This window comes from Oreochromis niloticus, linkage group LG11 (genome assembly GCF_001858045.2).
Source record: "Oreochromis niloticus isolate F11D_XX linkage group LG11, O_niloticus_UMD_NMBU, whole genome shotgun sequence".
NCBI lineage: Eukaryota > Metazoa > Chordata > Actinopteri > Cichliformes > Cichlidae > Oreochromis > Oreochromis niloticus.
Window position 1 is genome coordinate 18,534,162 of NC_031976.2, and position 20,634 is coordinate 18,554,795.

At 38.3% G+C, this 20,634-nt stretch overlaps 2 protein-coding genes across 3 annotated transcripts in view; one reads left to right on the forward strand and one right to left on the reverse strand.

Moving 5' to 3' along the window:
- jazf1b (JAZF zinc finger 1b) overlaps positions 1-6,616 on the forward strand; it is a 20,694-nt gene extending 14,078 nt beyond the window's left edge. The window contains exons 4-5 of one of the 2 annotated variants that reach the window (XM_003454378.5): positions 1,444-1,613; positions 3,102-6,528. In XM_003454378.5, the coding sequence (XP_003454426.1) occupies positions 1,444-1,613; positions 3,102-3,278 (347 nt within the window). In that variant the 3' untranslated portion in view covers positions 3,279-6,528. Of the gene's footprint in view, positions 1-1,443; positions 1,614-3,101 lie in introns of both variants that reach the window. The other variant, XM_013276997.3, reaches the window with a different exon arrangement.
- tax1bp1b (Tax1 (human T-cell leukemia virus type I) binding protein 1b) lies at positions 5,687-20,400 on the reverse strand. Its single transcript, XM_003454379.4, has 18 exons — positions 20,252-20,400; positions 17,906-18,101; positions 14,501-14,603; positions 13,852-14,042; positions 13,518-13,676; positions 12,596-12,744; positions 12,372-12,462; positions 11,727-11,912; positions 11,282-11,533; positions 10,465-10,635; positions 9,803-9,875; positions 9,447-9,565; positions 9,029-9,154; positions 8,390-8,476; positions 7,383-7,578; positions 7,139-7,290; positions 6,953-7,038; positions 5,687-6,713 (listed from the first exon to the last, which is right to left on the reverse strand). The coding sequence occupies exons 2-18, from the start codon at positions 18,080-18,082 to the stop codon at positions 6,515-6,517; spliced, it is 2,517 nt and encodes an 838-aa protein (XP_003454427.1). The 5' UTR covers positions 18,083-18,101; positions 20,252-20,400; the 3' UTR covers positions 5,687-6,514.
- Positions 20,401-20,634: the final 234 nt, after the last annotated feature.

Here is a 20,634-nt window from a genome sequence, read left to right on the forward strand (position 1 = left end):
TATATTTTTAATTTCTTCACTTTCCAAAGGATAGGATGTGTATTTCCAGATGATTAACATTAATGTATTTTTCTAACTGAAGCTACAGTTAAATGATTGGTTACTACAGTTTGTCATTCCTGGTGTTGATCCTTGTGCTGAGTCTTTATTATAAGGAAACCTAATAGTTTACTGTTAACACCTAATATTCATTATATGTATCTCTTTGTTTAATATCCATGTTAAAGCCAAAGTTTCTGTTTTTAGTATCATCTGAATGAATTATCCTGTAAGTAAATCAGCTAAAAAAAACACAGGTTGAATAACCAAAATATTTTTTTGTGATTGACAGTTTTTGTTTTTGTTGAATTAAATTATCCACATGCAACACTACCAAGAACAAACCCCACACAGTCTGAGCCTTGTCTTTTTTGCTACATCCTGCTGCAAGAATTATTCTACTAAAAGATCGGGAAGTCCCACGATCAGAGAGTTTTGCTGACTTTGATCAATTCCCTGGGAGAAATGTTCCCTGACTCGGGCTGAGTTGGTGCTGGTAATTCCAGTCTCCAGTGTGGCCTCCGCAGCAGTCTTCCTCATTGAGCTTAATTACAAGCAAGCAGCCACTTTGAGTCTGTTTAGTTTGTATTTGCCTGTTCAGGCACTATAGCTGCAGTGTTTTATTGCCTCAGCTGTCACTATATAAAAAAATCTTTCATGTGTCTGGTGTTGACATGAAAAGTGACCGCATGGTGTCTCTGTTCATCTTTTCTTTCCATGTCCTCCATAAATGCATAATCTATTCTTTAGATTAATTATGTGACTGAATTATTGCTATTACATGTTTTTTTAATACCATTAAAAAATTAAAAGGAAAAACATCATAATAGATTATGATGCTTTTTTTTTTGTTGTTGTTTTTTTTCGGACAGTGAGAGAGTTCTGGTTGCTGGGCTTGACTTGACATCCATAAAGAAGCTCACTGTAAGGCTGCAAAAAATCAGGGACAGCCCTTAAAGTCCAGCTAATTAGGTTTCTTTATTTAGCTTTATAAATAACAGGACCCCACTTTTATTTTTTTGCAGTGTTTTCCCACGTACTTCTGTCTTCTTTTTGTGATGTATGCGTTTTTCTGGAATGGCATCTTTAATGAATTAATAAAACAATAGCAGCGTGTTGACCTAAGACCTCAATGAAATGCCTAAATTCTTTCCCACAATTTGCATATTTCAGTCTTTCCAAAAACTTGCAACAAATGAAGTCAAGATTGTGGGAATGCTATCCTTGAACACATGCTGTGAAGGGTCCATAATGGTCAGGCTGAAAGCTCAGAGGCCAGGGTTTCATCGTCATAGAAAATGTGCATAAAACAAAGCTTTTTGGAAGCAAGTTTGTGTAATATAATCCTGGTGAAGATCCCTAAGGCATTTGCTATTTGACTTTAAATCTTTCACCCTCTAACAGGAAGTGAGTGTGACGAAGAGGATGTAGAGTTTGAGGAGTCTGACAGTGATGAGTCGTGGACCACAGAAAGCGCCATCAGCTCTGAGTCCATCCTCAGTTCCATGTACATGAACGGAGGAGATGAAAAGCCTTTTGCATGCCCAGTTCCAGGATGTAAAAAGAGATATAAGGTAAGTTTCATTCGTGGTCTCTTAAATCTTATTAGGATGCCTGTTGTAAACATAATAAAACAGTGTGAAATATCTCTATCATGACCAGAGAGACCAAATGAAAACCGGACATATTTGCATTGTATTAAGTGTGAGAGATGCAATTTTATTTACTTTCAAAATAAATCCAACCAATTCCCTGCTGTTGACAATGGAAAATTGGTTCTTAGTTGAGCATTACAACAACAGAAATGCATACATCTAGTCCACTTCAGAGATGTGGAGTTTTTATAGCATTTTCCATCCACATCTGGTGTGTGTGGTTGGAATAAATTATGTGCAGCCTGAGAAAATTGCATTGCTGACGTGAATGACAGGGTTATAGGCGATGACTTAGTCTGAGGTAGCAGGCAGCCTTAGGCATCTGTTTAGCAGTAAAACAAGATAGATTTGAAACAAGAAAACATTTTATGTCTTGTCCTACATTCAGATGTTGACTGGTAAATGTCATAGATATACCCAAGTCTGTGAATCCCTTTAATGCTACACTATAGCTATATTTTAGATCAATCATAATATTCCTTGCCTTTTTCATTTTGGTATGACCATGATTTTAAAGTACCTGTCTCTAAGAATGAAGATGGGTATATAACTATATCTGTAGGTGCCTATAATTTTCAGAATTTGTGATTTTGCGGGGGAGGAAGGACTGTGATGGAGGCCACAGTTCTGGGAAACAATCTGTTCCTCAGCCTTAAGACCTTTGGATAAAAGGAATGAAGGTTTAGAGCCAAGCCAGCTAATTTCTGCAGCGATGTTCTGAAATTTGACGTTCTAACAATTCTGACGATTGGAACCTAATATAGCTATACTTTTATGCGCATACTTTTGGACTGTCTCATCAGACGCACATGCGTATAGTTTTATGTGTAAATATTCTTTTCTCCAAGCAGTGCACACCAGAATTTGAAAATCAATAGCTCTCCTTCTCCAGCTCTCCCCTTTCTGTTCTGAGCGTCTCTTATCAAATGATCACAAGCATAATCATCTGTTTTATATGCACCAGAAATGTGTCAGTGAAGAGTTTTGGCTTAACATGCGACTATTTCCAGGTAAAAACACTTTGCATTGCTTTGGTTTTACAATTTATGCAAAGTGTTTTGCATAGAACACAACCAGTTTCCTCTATAAGTCACAGACTACTAGAAATAAACTAATCACCTTTTGAAAAAAGGAACGTGTATCTGCACTAAATAACAGTCTTTCCACTAATAAGGACAACTCTATAATATTAATTGTAATATTTTAAAATACATCAACTAACCCAGAGTCAGAGTCCTTGAGAGTCAATGCAGATGTGAAGTAACTCTACACATCTTCCATTTGCAGAGAGAGAATCCTGGTCCTCTGACTGGTTGAATTACAATTTTTTTCAAGGTTATTTTTGTTGTGTCTTTGGTTGGTGCGTGTCTAAAGTGGTGGCTCTTTCATTTCCTTGTTCCATTACAGAATGTAAACGGAATTAAGTATCATGCCAAGAACGGCCACCGAACTCAGATAAGGGTGCGCAAACCCTTTAAGTGTCGCTGTGGGAAGAGCTACAAAACATCTCAGGGTCTCCGCCACCACACAATCAACTTCCACCCACCCATCTCTACTGACATGATCCGCAAGTTGCAGCAGTAGAGCCTGAGTGAGGTACCAGCACTTGCCTTCAGGCTATGTCAGCAACCATCAACAGACCACCATCACCAGCAGCAGCTGTCTCCCTTTCCAACCTCCCCCTTTTCTTCCCCTCTCACTGTATTTTGCTACACTACACACTATTGCATGGTAAAAACATATTATTGTTCTTTCATATCTTTTATTCAGAATGTTGAATCTTTATTTCGTTCACATTTTTGCATTTTGCACATTTAAACTATCATTTATTTATTTATCATTTGACAGATGATGAAGGCATGTGTTAGCCCAGGTCACAAGTAGCCTTACATGTACGGTAGGGTGTTCTGGTTTAAGGGAAGAAGAGAAAAGATTGGGATCATTGTTGAGAAAGCAAGCATCGATACCATGCATTTGTCACATTGAACAGTTTCTTTTTTGAGGATTAAATGTGACAGAGGCAAATTCAATGTTTTATATAATGTTTTATAGCATTAAATCCAGCATAAAAGCATTAGTATTTGGCAATCTCAAATGGGCTTAATGTTATTGATCATTTGTTGGACTTATTGTAGTTACTGTTCCTTTCATGTCACAAGAATTCAAAACATTTTTGATACGTTTTACTTTAAACATATGTGTGAGCACCAAAAGAATGTTCTCAGGTGATTTTTTTTTTTCTTTGCTAACATTTCAGCATCATAATCCTGCCCAAGTGTTCTGATAGTATTTAAGCTGTCATTGTTCCTCATGTTCCTGACAGCTTCCCTGAAGACGTAAGCAGTTTTCCATGCTTATTTACAGTAAGGGATTGAAGCACTTTTATAAAAGTTGCCAAATAAATTAGCATTTTTACCAACATCTTGTTTCTAGTGTATATACAGTGTACAGTTGCACGTTCTACATTGCTCCAAGGAAAGATGTACATCAATCATTTCATCTTTTCAGTATTGTAAGATTTCTGTAATAACAGCAGTTGCCTTGAAATGTAAACCATTCCAAAAAGTCTTTGTATAACTTTATTTTCAAAGCTGCTGAACACAGGCAGTCAGCCCACACTGTTTACTATTCACTGACTGCCTGAGGCCTGAGTTATGAAGCAAGTTCACCATACCCACAATATCTATGCCATAAGTGAACCCAGATAAGGTAATGAGGCAGAGGTGGCTTTCAGCTTAGTAGCTGTGGGATGGCATTGGCAGCATCTGACCAATCAGAAACATAGACAGGTCTTGTGGCAACAGATTGATATTAAAAAGGAAGCTTTTTATATTTTTCTAAAATTAAAGACAATACATACTGAAAAGCAGCACAGCTGTGAGTATGTGTAGTAACAAAAAGCACTATAGTATATAAGTGCTGTATGAATGTGTGTGAGCTTTAAGTACTTTGTTGAAAATGACTGAAAAAGCACTTTTATTGAAGCTATGAAAGAAAACTAACAAGAAAGCTGACCCTGCAAGTTGGCAAACTTATCAGTATCAGCTTTATACTTAACACACAGGACAATCTAATAGTTTACCATAAATTCAAATAAAGGCTTAGCCTATATGCAAAGTACAAATGGGTGCCAACTTTTAGGATTATATATTAACGTTTCTTTAAAAGAATAACAGGAATATAAGAAAAGTGCTTCTATGAATTTGCATTTATTGACGTGATCAAGAAAAACCTCAAATCTTCCAAGAATGGGAACGCCATTTTCCACAGAACTGACTGGTTAGATTTTGTACCCGTTGGATTATTATCTCAAATACAGGTTAGGTGTATGTGATGAGTCAACATGGCGATGTACGTTGCTAAGAAGCGAACCTCCTTATTAAGTTGATAACCCAGGTTTAGCAGAAGTTTCCTGGATAAGCCCGAATCCTGTTTCATAGTACAGGTCTCAGGTCTCACAAAACTAGCTGTCTGTCATGGATAATGGGAAAAGAGGAACTAGTGTCAGTATATTCAGCACATTTGCATTCTCATAGTCCTGCTCTTAGGCTGCGAGAGAACACATGCAGCTCTTAGTTTGTGCCATAAAAATGTGTTAGCCATTTGTAAAGACTTAATAATTAAAGTAACTGAAAACCGAGCGTGAAATTCCCAAATCTGAGCCACTAGGTTATTTTCACAGCTTGGTGTTGGTGTCAAGGAACTAAAGTCCAAATAGGAATCACGGCAAAACTGAACTGCCAGTATGGAGAAATCTCTTTGATATAGTGTACAGTGAATGTATTGTCCAGTGTCAAGTGCATTAAATTATATTTTCATATAATTCTGAAGTTTAAAAAAAGATGTATGGAAGTATATATCTGAAACGGTAAAACCAGAGGTGGTGACGTACTGTATTTCTTCATAAAGCTGCTTCATGTAAACGTTTGTTACTTTACAATAAAGGTTTCTCTGCTCTTCTGATGTTTGCATTATTAATTCTTTGGACACAATTCAGTTTTAGACAGATTTTATTAATTCATTTTAGATACATGGAACTCACTAAACTAATGAAACATTTCTATGAATGAAATAAGTTATTACTGTAAAAGAAAAGAACAAAAGGAAGGTCAACAGAAGCTCGGCATGCAGCAATTAGCTGATGATATGAAAGTTCTTAAAGATTCAGACACAATTAAATAATTCAAACCCAAAGAAAAGGAAACCTAAAAGTCGTACATAAATGATCAAGGCTGTCACAATATTGTTGGCTTTAATTATTCTAAAATAGATGATCTGAGCATATACTGTATAATCATGTATGGATATAATCACTGAAGAGTTCTCCCTGACTGCATATAGTGCACCAAGGTTGCTGTCTATAAAGACTGACTAAATGACTTGTACAGTGTAAGGGGGAAGATTTGGCTGCATGTTTGAAATGTAAGTTTGGTAAACACTTATCTCTTTCCCTGATTCATTACATCGTGTGGACTAACAGATCTGTCCATTTAAAGTCCATATATATGCGCACAACAGTCTTATCCCCCAAAAGTATCCTTAAAATCCAAATTAAATGAAACTTTCCACCTTAACAGAAAAGAATGGTGTGAAAACAAATTTGGTAGCCCTGCCATGTCATTGAATCATCTCACTTTTAAATGTTAAATCAGCTCCAAGTATTTCTCTAAGGTGAAGTAAAAAAGCAGAAGTCAGTATAGTCCTAAAGAGAGGATCTTCACACCATTACATGCAAAAAAAAAGAAAAAAGAAAAAAAAGAAAAGTGTTGTGAGTAGTTGACAGGAAGTAAGCAGACTGGATGTGCTGATTTTCTGTTTATCTAGTCGAAGTTTAGCGGGTGGCTGTCGAAGTGAGTGAGCACGTGATTCTCAAACACTTTCTGGTCGCAGTCCAGCGGGAACTGCTCGCTGCACATGGGGCAGATTTTCCAGTGGCTCTCCACGTGCTCCTCAAACTTACTCTGGTCGTAGTTGGGTGGGAAGATGACCTCACAGAGGGGACATCGTTTCATGTCCATGCTGCGCGTGGGAAGTGGATGGCAGAAGAGAAAGAGGGGGAGAGAAAGCTCACGTTAATAAGCAGTCAAGCAAAGATGTGGGCAAAACAGGAGCATGGCTAATAAAGAGCATCCGTCTGATGCAACGTGGGTGGCCTGCTCTTCATCTAATGGGGTTGGGGGTGCTGCAGACGTCTTTACACACGTTAATACACAAGTTTAACACACTTGGAGAGTTTGGTTATTATCAAGGTGTGTTACCTGGGATCAAAGCAGAAGGCATTTTGTCCGTCATTCACAAACGTGCTGTGAGTTTCAGTTACTGTGGGCTGTTCGCTGGTATTACCCTGAGAGAGCAGCAGAGACGCAAAATGGCATTAAAATAATCAAACACACATGATATAAATTAGAAGTACTGCATACTGCACATGGGAGAGAGAATATTACATTATTGTTTTGCTTTTCCTCTGACTCCTCATGGCCCTCTGGCCGGCTGTGGTTGCGGGTAGGCTGGATACAGACCACATTGCTGTCCCAGGATGGCGGGCCTACAGGGGGCAGCCTAAGTGGCTGGTCATCTGAGAACTCATCCGCATCATCTGCAGGAGGATTTTCAGAGACACGGCTACTGTAAATAAAAAGTCAATCATGTCTCCAATGTTTAGTGAAGACTTCTCAAAAGAAAACGAACCTTTTGAGTCCGAGATGGAGTAAGGGTTCCCAAAATGCAGCTTGCTGGGGCTCTGAGAAACCAACAGAGGGGTAGGGGTATCCTGTGCATACGGGACAGGGTACTGCAGGAATAAAGGCACACTGGACTGGAGGTTCTCCAGACTGGTTTTCTCACTGGTCCCCTGATCTCCCTTCCTGCTGCTGCCCTGGAGCTCCTGACGCAAAAGTGGAATAGAAACAATTTCTTCACAACAGCAAAAACCACTGACAAAATGAAGTCCCATCATGTGCATTAACATATATAGTGAGGACACTTTGTTTTAACATGTCTTTAAGATATAATCTTAATTTCCAGAAAAAAACTGATTGCATTCACAGCCCAGTACAACCACACACTAACCTGCTGCTGACCATGGAGCAACTCCACTGGAGCCTAAAGCACTGCTTTTTCACTTGTTCCACTCAGATTCTATCCCGCTGGTCTCGGCATGAAACCGGCAGCCTTCCAGACAGAGAAGCTGCTTTTCTAACCTTTAGGCCATCGCTGCCCCATATCTGATTCTATCTCGGTGTGGCTCTCAAGCTAAAGAGGCAAAGCCGTACCATCCCAATGCAGAGCTGTGACTTCTTTTTTTTTTTGGCTTCTTGTTGTGCTCACAAAAGCAGTTTAATTAACACCTTCATTAAAAAGAATTTTCTCACTTTCAAAGGTAACGGGATTCTGTGTTTTTATGTCAGTAAGAGACGCCAAGTTAATTTACAGTCTAAACCTCAAATTGGGTCATTCTCCTCCTCTTAACTATAGCAGCATTACCTCAAAGCAACATTTTAGGTCAGTGAGGACCTTGCTGTGGCCTAAAGTAATGGAATGGAAAATAAGAAGTCATTTACTCTGCATCTACAATTAGAGGCATATTAAACACAGACCAGATTGGGAGAGGGGAAAATGGCAGGGGAATGGCACATTTCAGGCAATTTTTAAAATGGAAGAAGTCTATAAAAGAGAAAATGAAAGCTGTCACTAACCCCCTCCAGTTTTTCCTTCTCCTTCATAACAAGCGCAAGTGTGTCCTTAAGCTCCTTTAGCTCCCGTCCCTTCTCAGCTACCTGGCTCTGTAGAAAGTAAAGGGCACAAAAGCAGAAGAATGAAGAAACACTTTATATACTTAAACTCTTGATGTGCTGCTGATTAAAAAATGTGTGAGTGAAATACAGTCAGACCATAGTGCGTGACGTTAATTGATCACAGCCATAAAAGGCTTCTCTTTGCTGAGGACTGATTTATGCACAATACTGCTCAGAGCAAAACAACCTGCTTGAATTCCTGTGAGACACTAAGCAAATATCCGCCTGACCTGAGCCAAGCACAGCATTAGCCAAGCAACCAGAGATGACTCCTGTGAGCCAAGACTTGCTTGTCTCCAGAGCCTGACATAAACAGCAGTAAAATGTCGTCTCACAGATCGTCCCGCTCATAAACAACACTGTCAGAGAAACTCTGTTCAAGGGGAGAGATAGCATCAAAGGCTTGATCCTTGAGCTATACCAGCCATACACAGCGGTAAAAACACAGAAGAGTCCAAAACAGGTCTGCTATGAAGGAGAGCATCACCGGCAGCTGACAGCTTGGGCCGTTCTAAGTGTCTGCACTCTGCCTACACTAACCTTATAACGATCTTCCTCTACTGCCAGCTGCAGCTTCAGGTTCTCGTTGGTCTTCAGTTGCTCTTTAAATTTCACTTCCATCTTGGCCAGCTCATCAGCAAACATGCAGCTACGCTCCTTCTCCTCCTAAAGGGCAACACATGATTCAGTTTTCATCACACCACAATATACACAGAGGAGAAAAATAAAAGATAAAAACACTGCTCACAAGGTATCAGAGTGAGGTGCAGGACCTATAAACAGTAAATAAAAGATTCGTCTGCACCAGCTGAGATTTTTCCACGTACTTCAGTGTGCAATGTTTCTTTTACTCATACCACTGAACTACAAAAGTCTCTCACACGTTTGAACATCTTACTATGGGACAAAATACGGCAACAAAATAAAACAAAATAAACAAAAAAAAAAAGTTTCTTACCATCAGCATCTGCTTGCATTTTCTGTATTTGTCGTTCCTGTCCGACGCCTCTCTGCTGATGCCTTTCAGCTTCTCCTGGATGATGGCTTCCAACATTGGATCAGCAGAACCTGGACTTCCTATAGAGTTATGTTTTTATTAGTTTGTTATTCTTAAAAAAAATAAAAAAATAAAAAAAAATAAAAAATCTACATACATATCACCAAACTGCTAATGAACATAATTTAAAGAAACCAAGAGTTCAAAATAAAGCTAATGAAAAATAGAAGTTAACTGTCTAAGGAACTACACAACTGGGAAGCTCAAGATTTTGTTTTCTAAAGATAATTTTTCACTTCATAACTTGACTTGGGTACCTGGCACAGAAGTGTCTGGACTCCCCGATGGAGGAACTGCCATCATTTCTTGGACAGAGCTTCTCTTCAGCTCCTAAAGACGAGAAAAATGTGGTGAAGACATAATAACAACAACAACAAATGCAGAAAAAAATAAAATAATAATAATATTTCACAAATTTTTTTTACAATGTATTTTACAATGACATTTAAAGATGAAAATACATCTTATCTGTATAAAATATTGTGTTGTGTGTTTTTTATATACATATATATATATATATATATATATATATATATGTGAAAGAATTAACACAGGCTTGAGCTACTTTTACTCAAAAGAATTTGTAAAAATCCAAAATAACAAAAGACAAAAACTGGGAACAATTATACCAAGATTGAATTTTCCAGTTTCCATTTTTGATGTATTTACAGTGAAATTAAAATAAACTTTATTTATTTTATACAGTCAGACTGAATGATAATGAAAATGAATTTGTCTGATGTGTTAATTTTCATTTGCAGCTTGCACTTCTTTCCAGTCAAGACTGGCAAAATGACTGAAGGCATCAACTAGTACAAGTGAGGCAGGCGTAGTGTTACAAAGATAAAAATGGAAATTCTGTTCTTTCACTTGTTAGGACATGAATGCAGTATGTTGGCTGGTATCCGTGGGGACCTACCCCTTGCTGTTCAGAGAGTTTTAGCACTTGTTTTTGCAGTCGCTGACATTCCTTATATTTTTCCTTGTAGTGTTCTGCAGCCATGTGCAGCCGCAGCTTTAGATCCTCCACCTCTCTCTGCAGCTCTGCTACAACAGCTGGGTCTGTAGCAGCTTCGTCCTCTGCTTTGGCCTGTTCATGTAAAACATTACAGCAGAACAGATCAGACCTCCGGCCAACTGCAAGGGCCACTGTAACAGTGCAGCGATAGAAAGGAAGTAACTTCCTGTGAGTCATCAACTATAATCACTATCACTGTTTATATTAAAGTGATTCTTTAGCATGAGACTAGTGGTCAATAAAAACAGCAAGTATGAGAAGATTTACAGCATCTTTCAAATGCAGAAGCAGTTTAAAAAAAACAAACAAAAAAACTGTGTGGGAGAAAAGTTTTCTGTTTCCATTATTTTCATACCGTTAACTTTCTCACACAGTGCTCAACCAAACAGCGTACCTACACACAGCTGGACAATTATATACAATATGATTTATTATCTTTTATTTCTTTATGGTGACAAAATATTAAAAGCTATTGTGATCTAAATATATGACACAAAGGCATCACCCTCTTACATCAATTTTTGATGAAAGTTGATGTATAATTTTGAAAAGTGTTACACTTTTGCATATTTATTATTTAATGTGTTATTTTAGACGTCACCAGACATTCATCCTTGTTCTTGATCTGCCTGTTTACCATGATATTAAATACGCTTAACTTCAAATGAAGCTCTTTTAAACACGAAAGGCTGTCCGGGTATTTGAATTTCACTCTTACTGCTTCCTGCGTGGCCTCTGCCTTCATCTGCTCCACCAGGCATTCCAGGCGGACGCACTGGGCCTGAGCTTCGGCCTTGGCTTGGCGGAGGTTGTCAGCCTCAAGTTTAATGCGGTACAGTTCAGACATGGTACGATCGCGTGCACTGGAGGCGTCTCTCAGCTCGGCAGCCAGCAAAGAGGACTGCTGCTGGTTAGCCTGGAGCTGTTCCTCCTTCTGCCGCAGCTGCTCCTTCAGGGCTTTCACATCTCCCTGCAAGAAGTAAACATATTTAAGGCGACTGGTTCTCATTTCTCTTTAAAGATTAGTTATTACATCTCAGTTCTCCTCTTCCTATTCTTTCTACTGGAAATCTTTAAACTCCATATGATATAATAATGAATTATAATAAATATGGTTTATTATCTACTTCTGACCTCAAACCAAAAATCTTTTTTTTTCTTACCAAGGTGGAAACTTTGGCCAGGATCTCTTTGTACTGTTTGTCCTTCTCAGTGAGGCAAGCCTGGAGGCGCCCCACCTCCTCTTTAAACTGGGCAATGGTGTTTTCCTTGTTTACGTCGACAGACTTCAACATCTGCAGCTCCGCACTCAACTTAGTGTTCTCCAGCTCCCGGTTTTTCAGGTGAATCTGGCGCGCGCACACACACACACACACACACACACACACACAAAACAAGTTATAAAACACAAACGGAGTGGGGTTTCTTACCTCATTTATACAACACCGATCACAATCAAAGACCATATTAAAATAAATGTTGCATGACCTCAATTACAAAACAGAGATTGAGATAGGCCCATAAAGTCGTCCTTTTGAAACAGACGCAGTGTGATGGTGCAAGTTAAATTAGGTAGAGGTTTTCTGTGGGAGCACAACAGTATGTGGCACTCCCAGTTCCTGTGCAGTACACACCACAACAAAGACACAGAAACACCAGTTGCACCAGAAAACGGAACAAGGCATGTCCTGTTTACAATAAAATACCAGGCAATCGTGTGCCAAAAAAAAAGATTTGAATATTTATTTAAAGATTATATTGAAAAGTTTGAAGATTTGGTATTGATATTAACAAAAATAGAGTATTACCTTGTAGAGTTCCTTCTCATCTTTTTCATTCTTAAGATGAGATTCAAGAACCTCCTTCTCTGCTGTAAGTTTCTTAAGTCTGTCCTTAAGACTGGAGAAACAGAAACAAAAACAATATATAACTAAATAGTGTATATGTTTGCATTAATAACTCTCTGTACATCTAAACAAACAAATCTAGAAAATCTAGTGAATCTGCCACAGTCCTTTCACTGAGAATTCACCTGTCTAGCTCTGTTTCCTTTTGAATGCCTTTCTGTGTCACTCCAATCAGATCTTCCTCCAACTGTATGATTCTGGCTGTGGCCTCTTCCAGTCTCCTCTTTACCTCCTCTTTCTCTTCCAGCAGGGCCTGGGAAGAATGCTGCACTTCCTGTGAGACAGAAGACAGAAGTAAAGTTCAGCTGAAATAAAAAGAAAACCTCATCATTCATAAAATAAATACAACACTTCTTGCAGTACCTAGCTTCCTAACATACAACTTTCCATCTCTGACTCAAAGCTTGAGGAAAAATGTGTGCAAAACATTAAAATTTTATTGTCTTTGAAATACAAGTCTAATTCAAAATGAACATTATGGCTTGATAGAGAGTTTTAAATGTTCAAGAAAAACTGAAATGAATATTTTACAATTTGTTTACAGGCAGAATTTTGGAATCTTTATATTCACACACCATAAAAAAAAATCATATAAAAGTCTAGTCATAAAATTAACAGCCACAAAATCTGTAATCATGTTTTCATCTGAAAGCCGTTTTAAAACCAGCAGATTTATGGCAGAAAATGGCAAAGTGAATTATGACTGACAATGCTTTTAAGACCTAATGTTATACTATAAAATGCAGAATTACAACTTTGATAATACAGACATCCATATCCGTCAGCGTGTGATTTATTTTTTCAGTACATCATGAGTTTGGATACGTCTGCATGTTAGGACCCCTTCACTAGGGGGTGCTAAGAGACTGCTGGGCCAAATGTAAAAAGCTCCACGCAAGAGCCATTGCATTAATACTATAAATCAATGATTTCCACATGTGCTGCTAATTTTAATGACTATTAAAATATATAGCATGGCCTGACAAAGGCATTTTGTGTTATTTACAAGTTTTAGAACAGCTACAAATACTGCATTTCTCAGCTTACTTGGTTCTCTCTTCTCAGCTGAGCACAGTTCTCCTTCTCTTGATCACACTCCTTCTGCAGGCTCTCTTTCTCAGCCTCCAGTTGCTCCTTTTCCTGCTGCAGGAGGGCCATGTTTTTAAGCAACTCATCTTTCTCTCGTTGCACTTCTTCCACCTTTTGCTGCCAAGAAAAAACAAAAACACTTTTCAGTATGTTTAAAAGCTTAATTTACTGGTAATATACGACTGAAATCATAATTTTGAACTGTGCACGCTAGAAATTGATATTGAAGCAAAATAAAACCCAATGAAAATCGATGTGTACTGAGCGCTGCTGCTGCTCAGGCAAATTGTACCTCGAGAATGCCAGCCTTCGTGGTGACCACCAGGATGTCAGAGTTGCATTCATCTTCCACAGTCAGCAGCTCATCCTCTGTGGGGCTGCTGGCGCGGAACTGAAATGGTGTGCTGGCCCCTCGGATCTCCCCTTTGTGGGTCACATAACAAAACTGGTAGAACTCGCCATCATCATTGGGAACATAGTACCCTGGGGGAAGTAAATCGCTCAGTCAGTGACCTCAATGTTAGACAACAGAGCAACACGAATCATATTCCTCCACGGGTCTAAACATATCTCAGTCATTAGCAAATCTTAACCTGAACACTTAACCCAAAGTTACAATAAAATGAGAGAAAAAAATGCACAAAATCTGCTGTGCTATGGATAAGTTTTATGTTAAGTAATCTAGAGCACAAATACTACGTAAGTGTTAAGTCCTGGTCTGGCAAATCATTTTAATTGTGTCAGTTTATGAAGGGTGGTATAAAAGACAAAAACAGAACATTAACTAAAATGTCATTAACACCAGAATGGAGATGTCTGGGAAAAGTTTCTCCTCTATCCACCACGTCCACAACTGCACACTTAACAATTCACTCACCAACCCTCTTGATATTCAGTTATTAAAAGGTGTCAAAGTTATAGAAAACTATGTATGTTCTTACCCTGAAAGACCACTGTTCTGTTCACTGCAGTGCCTTCCACGTAGTTCTCAGGGAGAGGCGACCACAAGAATGTGTAATAGTCCCTCGCTGTGCTCCAACCAACCTGTGAGACATTGTGGGGAATTCATTCAACAAGACACTCTCACCACATCAGTGCAGCATAATAACAATGGATGGATTAACAGGGGAACTTTCCCAAATCCGCACGCTGTCACTTCCAAAATATCTCAAACTAGTTTATTGCAGTAATCACAGGGCTTTAAATCTATCTTCGGATGATAGTGTAAGGACATGCCTACTGTAATATTTTTTCATTTAGAAAAGTTATCATCTGGAAACCACTCCTGCTAACCATGTGCATGTGGTCTGGCCCTTATCATGAACAAGCCTAGCTGTGGAAATGTAGCTACAACTCACTTCAAACAGGAAAGTGGAAATAGGTGAAAATTTTATACATAGGCAACTTGAAAATGAAAACCAAAATTTAATTATACGTATTTTATGTGTTGTTAACTGATGACTGATGAGGGGGAAGTGCAGAAAATACATCCATAACTTCAGACCGGTGCCATAAAACTGTCAAACAAAATCAGTGTCACATTGAGCTTGCTGGTTTTCGGTGTGCACTCCCAGACGCAAGCATGCATCTACAACAAGCCCAGTTAAACCCCATTACACCAACCTCTGCCACTAAGTTGGTTAAGTTGTGGTGTGACTTTCAAAACTCTGCTCTTAAAGAAAAAGAAAAGAAAAATCATACAAGCAAATCACACTGCAGATACACTGTGTTTCTAGAAAGTTGCACCAGATATCGCTTTTGGTGTAGGAAGCCTTTTTGCAACGTCTGGGCAGTTTATTTTCTCACCTGTGTGCAAACAGCCTACAGCCACAATACTGTGAGTGTTCATCAGAGCCAGAGATAGAAGGCCCTGGTGCTCCAAAACCCCCAGTGCAGTTCCAGCCTCCAGCAGTAAAAAACAGGAAGCAATTAAAACATGCACCTAGTTAGTGAGTATCATTACTGAAGGCTAGCCCTCACCAGTCCACTCATTAGAGCTGCAGAGGTGGTGGTGGGTGAAACCTCTGTAGGGAACTTACAACAGACGGCTTTGCAATGTTGTAAATTCCTGTTTTTCCTCATAGATATTAGACAAAAAGCAGAGAAAGTGTAAGGCTACCATAACAACACCAAAACACTGGTTTCAGATCAGTGACTAAGACAACAGCACAGATAACACTGTAAGAGTAAACTTTCCAAAACCTAAAAGAAGTCTGAACGTCTACCTATGCAACATGCTCTTCAGCTTTAACACGATTTTTCATCAGCACTTCAGCGAGAATGCTGACAGAAGTGAGTGGCAATATTCCCCCAGGAAGTACTGTAGCATCTATGTGCCAATTAGCCTATATAAATTCAAGAGTTATTCATGAATCACACAGACAGGTTGTGGTCAGACAGGTTAATTATAACGTTGGGTTAGCGTTCTCCTGGGCCAATGCTGACAACCTGCCTCAACACTCCTTCATAAAGCTGAAAACAGCTATCACCAGCTCCATACTTGCAGTTATGGAACAACAACATCAAACCAACAGGGACCCATACTAAAACAAACATTTGCTTAATCCATTTACCATCAAGACCTTAATTACTTTATCTAATTATTAATATGATTATTATTATTAATTTGACCAAACTAGTCTGAAGGTTGCTGTGCTTTTCCATTTCCTCTTAATTAATCATAAGCCAGGTTACCGAGTCTTTTAGCGGGAACAATGAAAGGAAGAATATTCTCTGAATGAGCCTGTGCCAAAAGCAGCTATAACTACTCTTTGGAGCTCACGCGAATGTGTGTAAAGCTCTATCATTTGCCTGAATAGGTAAATGATAGAGCTTTGGCACCAAGCATTACCTCTGTCAACAGTGTCAATGATTTACACAATTTATAATCCTGCACTCAGCCTTTTCTGCTGACGCTCTATTGTTTGGAAGCTCAAGAAATTTGTAATTTTAAGATTTATGCTGCCAGTTGGTGCCTACCTTCAGGCTAAACACAATGTGATGAGGTATCACAATGCAGTACCCAATTTGGTATGTAAACAGCCTCCAGATAATACCCGATCCACCTTCAATAAGAAGGCATGACCTCATTTCTCAGTGAGGCTAGGGAAAGTGTCTCTGCATATACCCACAATAATATCACACGTAAAGCAAAATACACACATGAATAGTTGACATAACAACAAATTTAAGAGCTTAAATGAATATTACAAAGTAAAGAACAATTGAAACTTTTTTGGGGCCGTATTACTTGAACTATAGCATGACATTAGAATGACTGCATGCTGCAAATAACCTTATAACTTCTAAAGTTTTCATTTTCACTCATCTTTTCCTTTCCACTAAATGCCAGTAACACATTTGTTGCAGTCTCAATGTGAGTAAAAAAATCTGAGTTTATGAGTCACAGACTGTCTAGTTTAATCCTATATAACAATCCCGCAATTACCTATTAATGAGCGACACTGTAGTTAACATTACAATATTGTTACATTACAACCTGTCCAAATTGTAAAAGAAAGGTAACATACTCTTTAACTAAAAGATGAGTAGTTACATTTGCAAATTATTTCAAGAGAATTTGGGGGTTTTGATAATTCTATTAGGAAAGAAGCCACTGTTTGCACATGTTTTAAAACTTTAGACGCAACTGTGTGCACTTGTGGCACTGTTACAGTATAATTTATCAGTTCTGTCTTTTCGTATATGCTTCAGCTACAACATCTGAGGAAATACACTGTTACAACTAATTTGGCTGTGGATTTGGTTTTAACTTATTATTTAGCCATTGTTTAATTCTATAAGCAGAAGACAACTAGCACAATCAGCACAAGCAGATCGAGAGAGAGAGAGAGACATAAGGCTGAGTTCTTTAATGTGATGTGTTTAATCTCAGCTTCCATCTCATCTTTAGTAGATAAAAAGCATGCTGGTCTTAACAATAATCCTAAAGTCACGATTCAGTGCAGATGAGGCTAATGTAAAGCCACTGTGTTGGATTTAATGCACTTCTATAACAAGGCCCATATGGGACACCCAAGCTCATGGTGGAGGTTAAAATGCTCCACTTCCTCTGTCAAGTTTCAAGTGGATAAACTTGAAATCCCTCTTTTATTCCGTAGATATAATAGTTTATACACATACAGTCTAGATGTAAGCTACAGGCTGTTCACAATACAAATTAAATTATCAGACAGTATTTTTACTTTCCATTATATCACACATAAAGTGCTCTAGTGGTCTAGTTATGAAAATACACATTGGACTAGTTCTGTTAATACCATCATGGATTCATAGTCATCATTGATCATAATTATATATCGTGCTTTATTATTCTGCTCGTTCACCTTGAAAATGCCAACCCAGTCCTTTGGATGTGGTTTGATGAACTGTGTCAGGGTATAGTGACACTCCAACGCAGCATGGGGCAGGTAGCTCTTCCCCACATTCTGGAAGATGACGTGGGCAAAATTTGATGTGTCCATGTTGTTACTTAACAATGTCCTGTCCAGGAACAGTGCCATAAAAACCACTCAGCAGCAGCTACAAAGGAAGACAAAAGCAATAAAATATATAAAATGCCCACAGAAACAGGTACAACAAATGACTGGAGTAGTGAAAAGACAAACTAGTCAACTTCAAAGAAGGTTTAATCATTAGAATCCTACATTTTGGCCATAGAATGTAATTTATGATAAATAGACTGGTTTTTATATAGCGCTTTTCCACTCTACTTGAGCATACTATCTAACACACACACATTCACATTCCAATGAACATATTAGGAACAACTCAGGATTTTGTCCAAATATTTGAGGACTACGGAGGTCAGACATCGACCCACCAAACCCCTGATTAGTACATGACCTGTTCTACCTCTTCAGACACTACTACCCCTAAATATTTATTCCATGAACTGTTTAGTTTACATTAAAACATTAAACGTATTCCAATGTAAATGGTGGTTTTTAACCAGTTTAGCATTCAGGTAAGCTACAGTCAGTTTGACACAGCAAATACAATCACTATTATCTGCAGAAGTTTCTCAGTGAGCCTTTAAGATATGTTAGCAAGTGTGTGGACAAATCTATCTTGAACTTTAAGTCCCATTTCATTTTGGTAAGCAGTATGGATTCCTATTTTCAAACCTCCATAAAACCAAAGCATTGGGAAGTCCTTGCAAAAGTGTTAAGTCAAAAAAAGAATAACTTCAACACTGTCATCAAGAATTTGCCCTCAAATGGCTGGCAAGCTTGTAATTTGCCAGCAGGAAACTCAGCCACGGTTCATGACAACCAAATTTTATTCAAGTCTCGACATTTTAGTTCCAGAACATGTCGGGCAAAAAATTAAAAAGAATTACAACAGGAAACCACACTGTAGCTATACACACAGTTTAGGTCAGCTTTAAAGCCCTTGGAGTGTGTCCTGAGCTGATTATACGTTTCAGTTGATCTCAGGATGTTAATCTCAAGAAAAAGCACTGACACCGTAGAGTAAATATTGAAAGCTGAAACAAAGTTACCCTGATAACAAAGACAGGCATATAAAAGACTATTAGAATATGAGAGTATCTTTGAGATTTAGTTAACTGTTTATTTTCTTGAAAGCAAAACAAAGAAAGCTGTTCAAAACAAGAAAACAGCCACAGTACCCAGCAGACTTTTAATTTGTACTTTGTATATACTTCTGATCACTTTACCTGCACTTGAAAGTAATTTTCAAACTAATACAGTTTGTAATAAACGATCTAATAAAAACAAACAAAGAGAAAAAACACTTGTTTTATTTGTTTGTTTGTTTTTACTGCAAACAATCCGGGAGATCGGGTCTTCTCGTAAGTGTAAAGTAACAGGGAATCTACTTTATAAGCCTGGATGAAGCATGGCTCCGTTTTAATTTACACTCAGCCACATTTTAGATACTGAATACATTCTTTTAATTCATACACGAGCTACTCTTTTAGTACGCGAGGGGTTACCACTGAATTCTAAATTGTACCTCTTAATGACGTTATATTCGGGTACGTGAGCTGACGCAGTGCCAACTCATACGAAAAACAAAGAAAGGAGCTTATTGGCCTACTACCACCAAGTTAAACAACTTAAAAACACGGCCACGTGAGTAACTCTAAAGGAGGGGGAGGGATTTTCCATTTGGGCCTCAGCCGAAATAATTTTCTTCGACGTAATTAGGCCTTTGACTCAAAACATTTCCCCAGCTGATGATCGGAAACTGAACCAATACAGCCGTAATCCACATCAATCGAAAAAGTTATCAACCTTAAGTATAACATCGAATAAAAAAAAATGGCAAATGGAAATGGCTGAATTCGTGGCGAGGCCTAACTTGAAAACATTGACCACATCTGGCTAAGTTAGCTATACAGCTAACTGGCTAATGCTAGCAACATACTTCTTAGGAGACTAATAACCACAAAACAATGGAAGTAAACTAAAAAAAAACCGTTAACCACTCAGTAAAATATCCATTTCTACTCTCTTAATACATGACGTTAGATTAAACACGACAAAACAGCGGAGAGAGCTGTGCTATTGGGGACAAGGTTAAAGCTAACGTAAACAGCTCACGACGGTGTGTCGCGAGAAAACCTCTAAAAACAAACGCAGATCAGATTGAAATACCAAGAGTAGTATACTTAATCTAAATTATCAAATAAACCTTGAACATACCTAGTTGTCATGTTCAGCAACAGCTGAAATCCCAACGTATCACAGAAACAATTGTTGACGCAGTTCAGTGCTTTCCCCGTGCCCCCTTCCTGGAATAACAACAACATTACGTCATTTCCGTAAAGGGCCCCTGAGAGGAGAAACAAAGTACTGAAAATACCAGGAGTAACATGGCATTTTTTTCTTCAACTAAAAAATACTAATATTAGTTATTTACTGACATATTACTACTTTTTTCTAAAGTACAGGATCTGAATAATTCTTCCAACATCGTGGAGCTGTGGCTTTGGTCATCTGCAAGAAAACACATAAGCATCATCGGGCACACGTCTAGATATATATTCATAAAGAGAGAGGAGATGTGTGTATATAGAAGGTTAGTT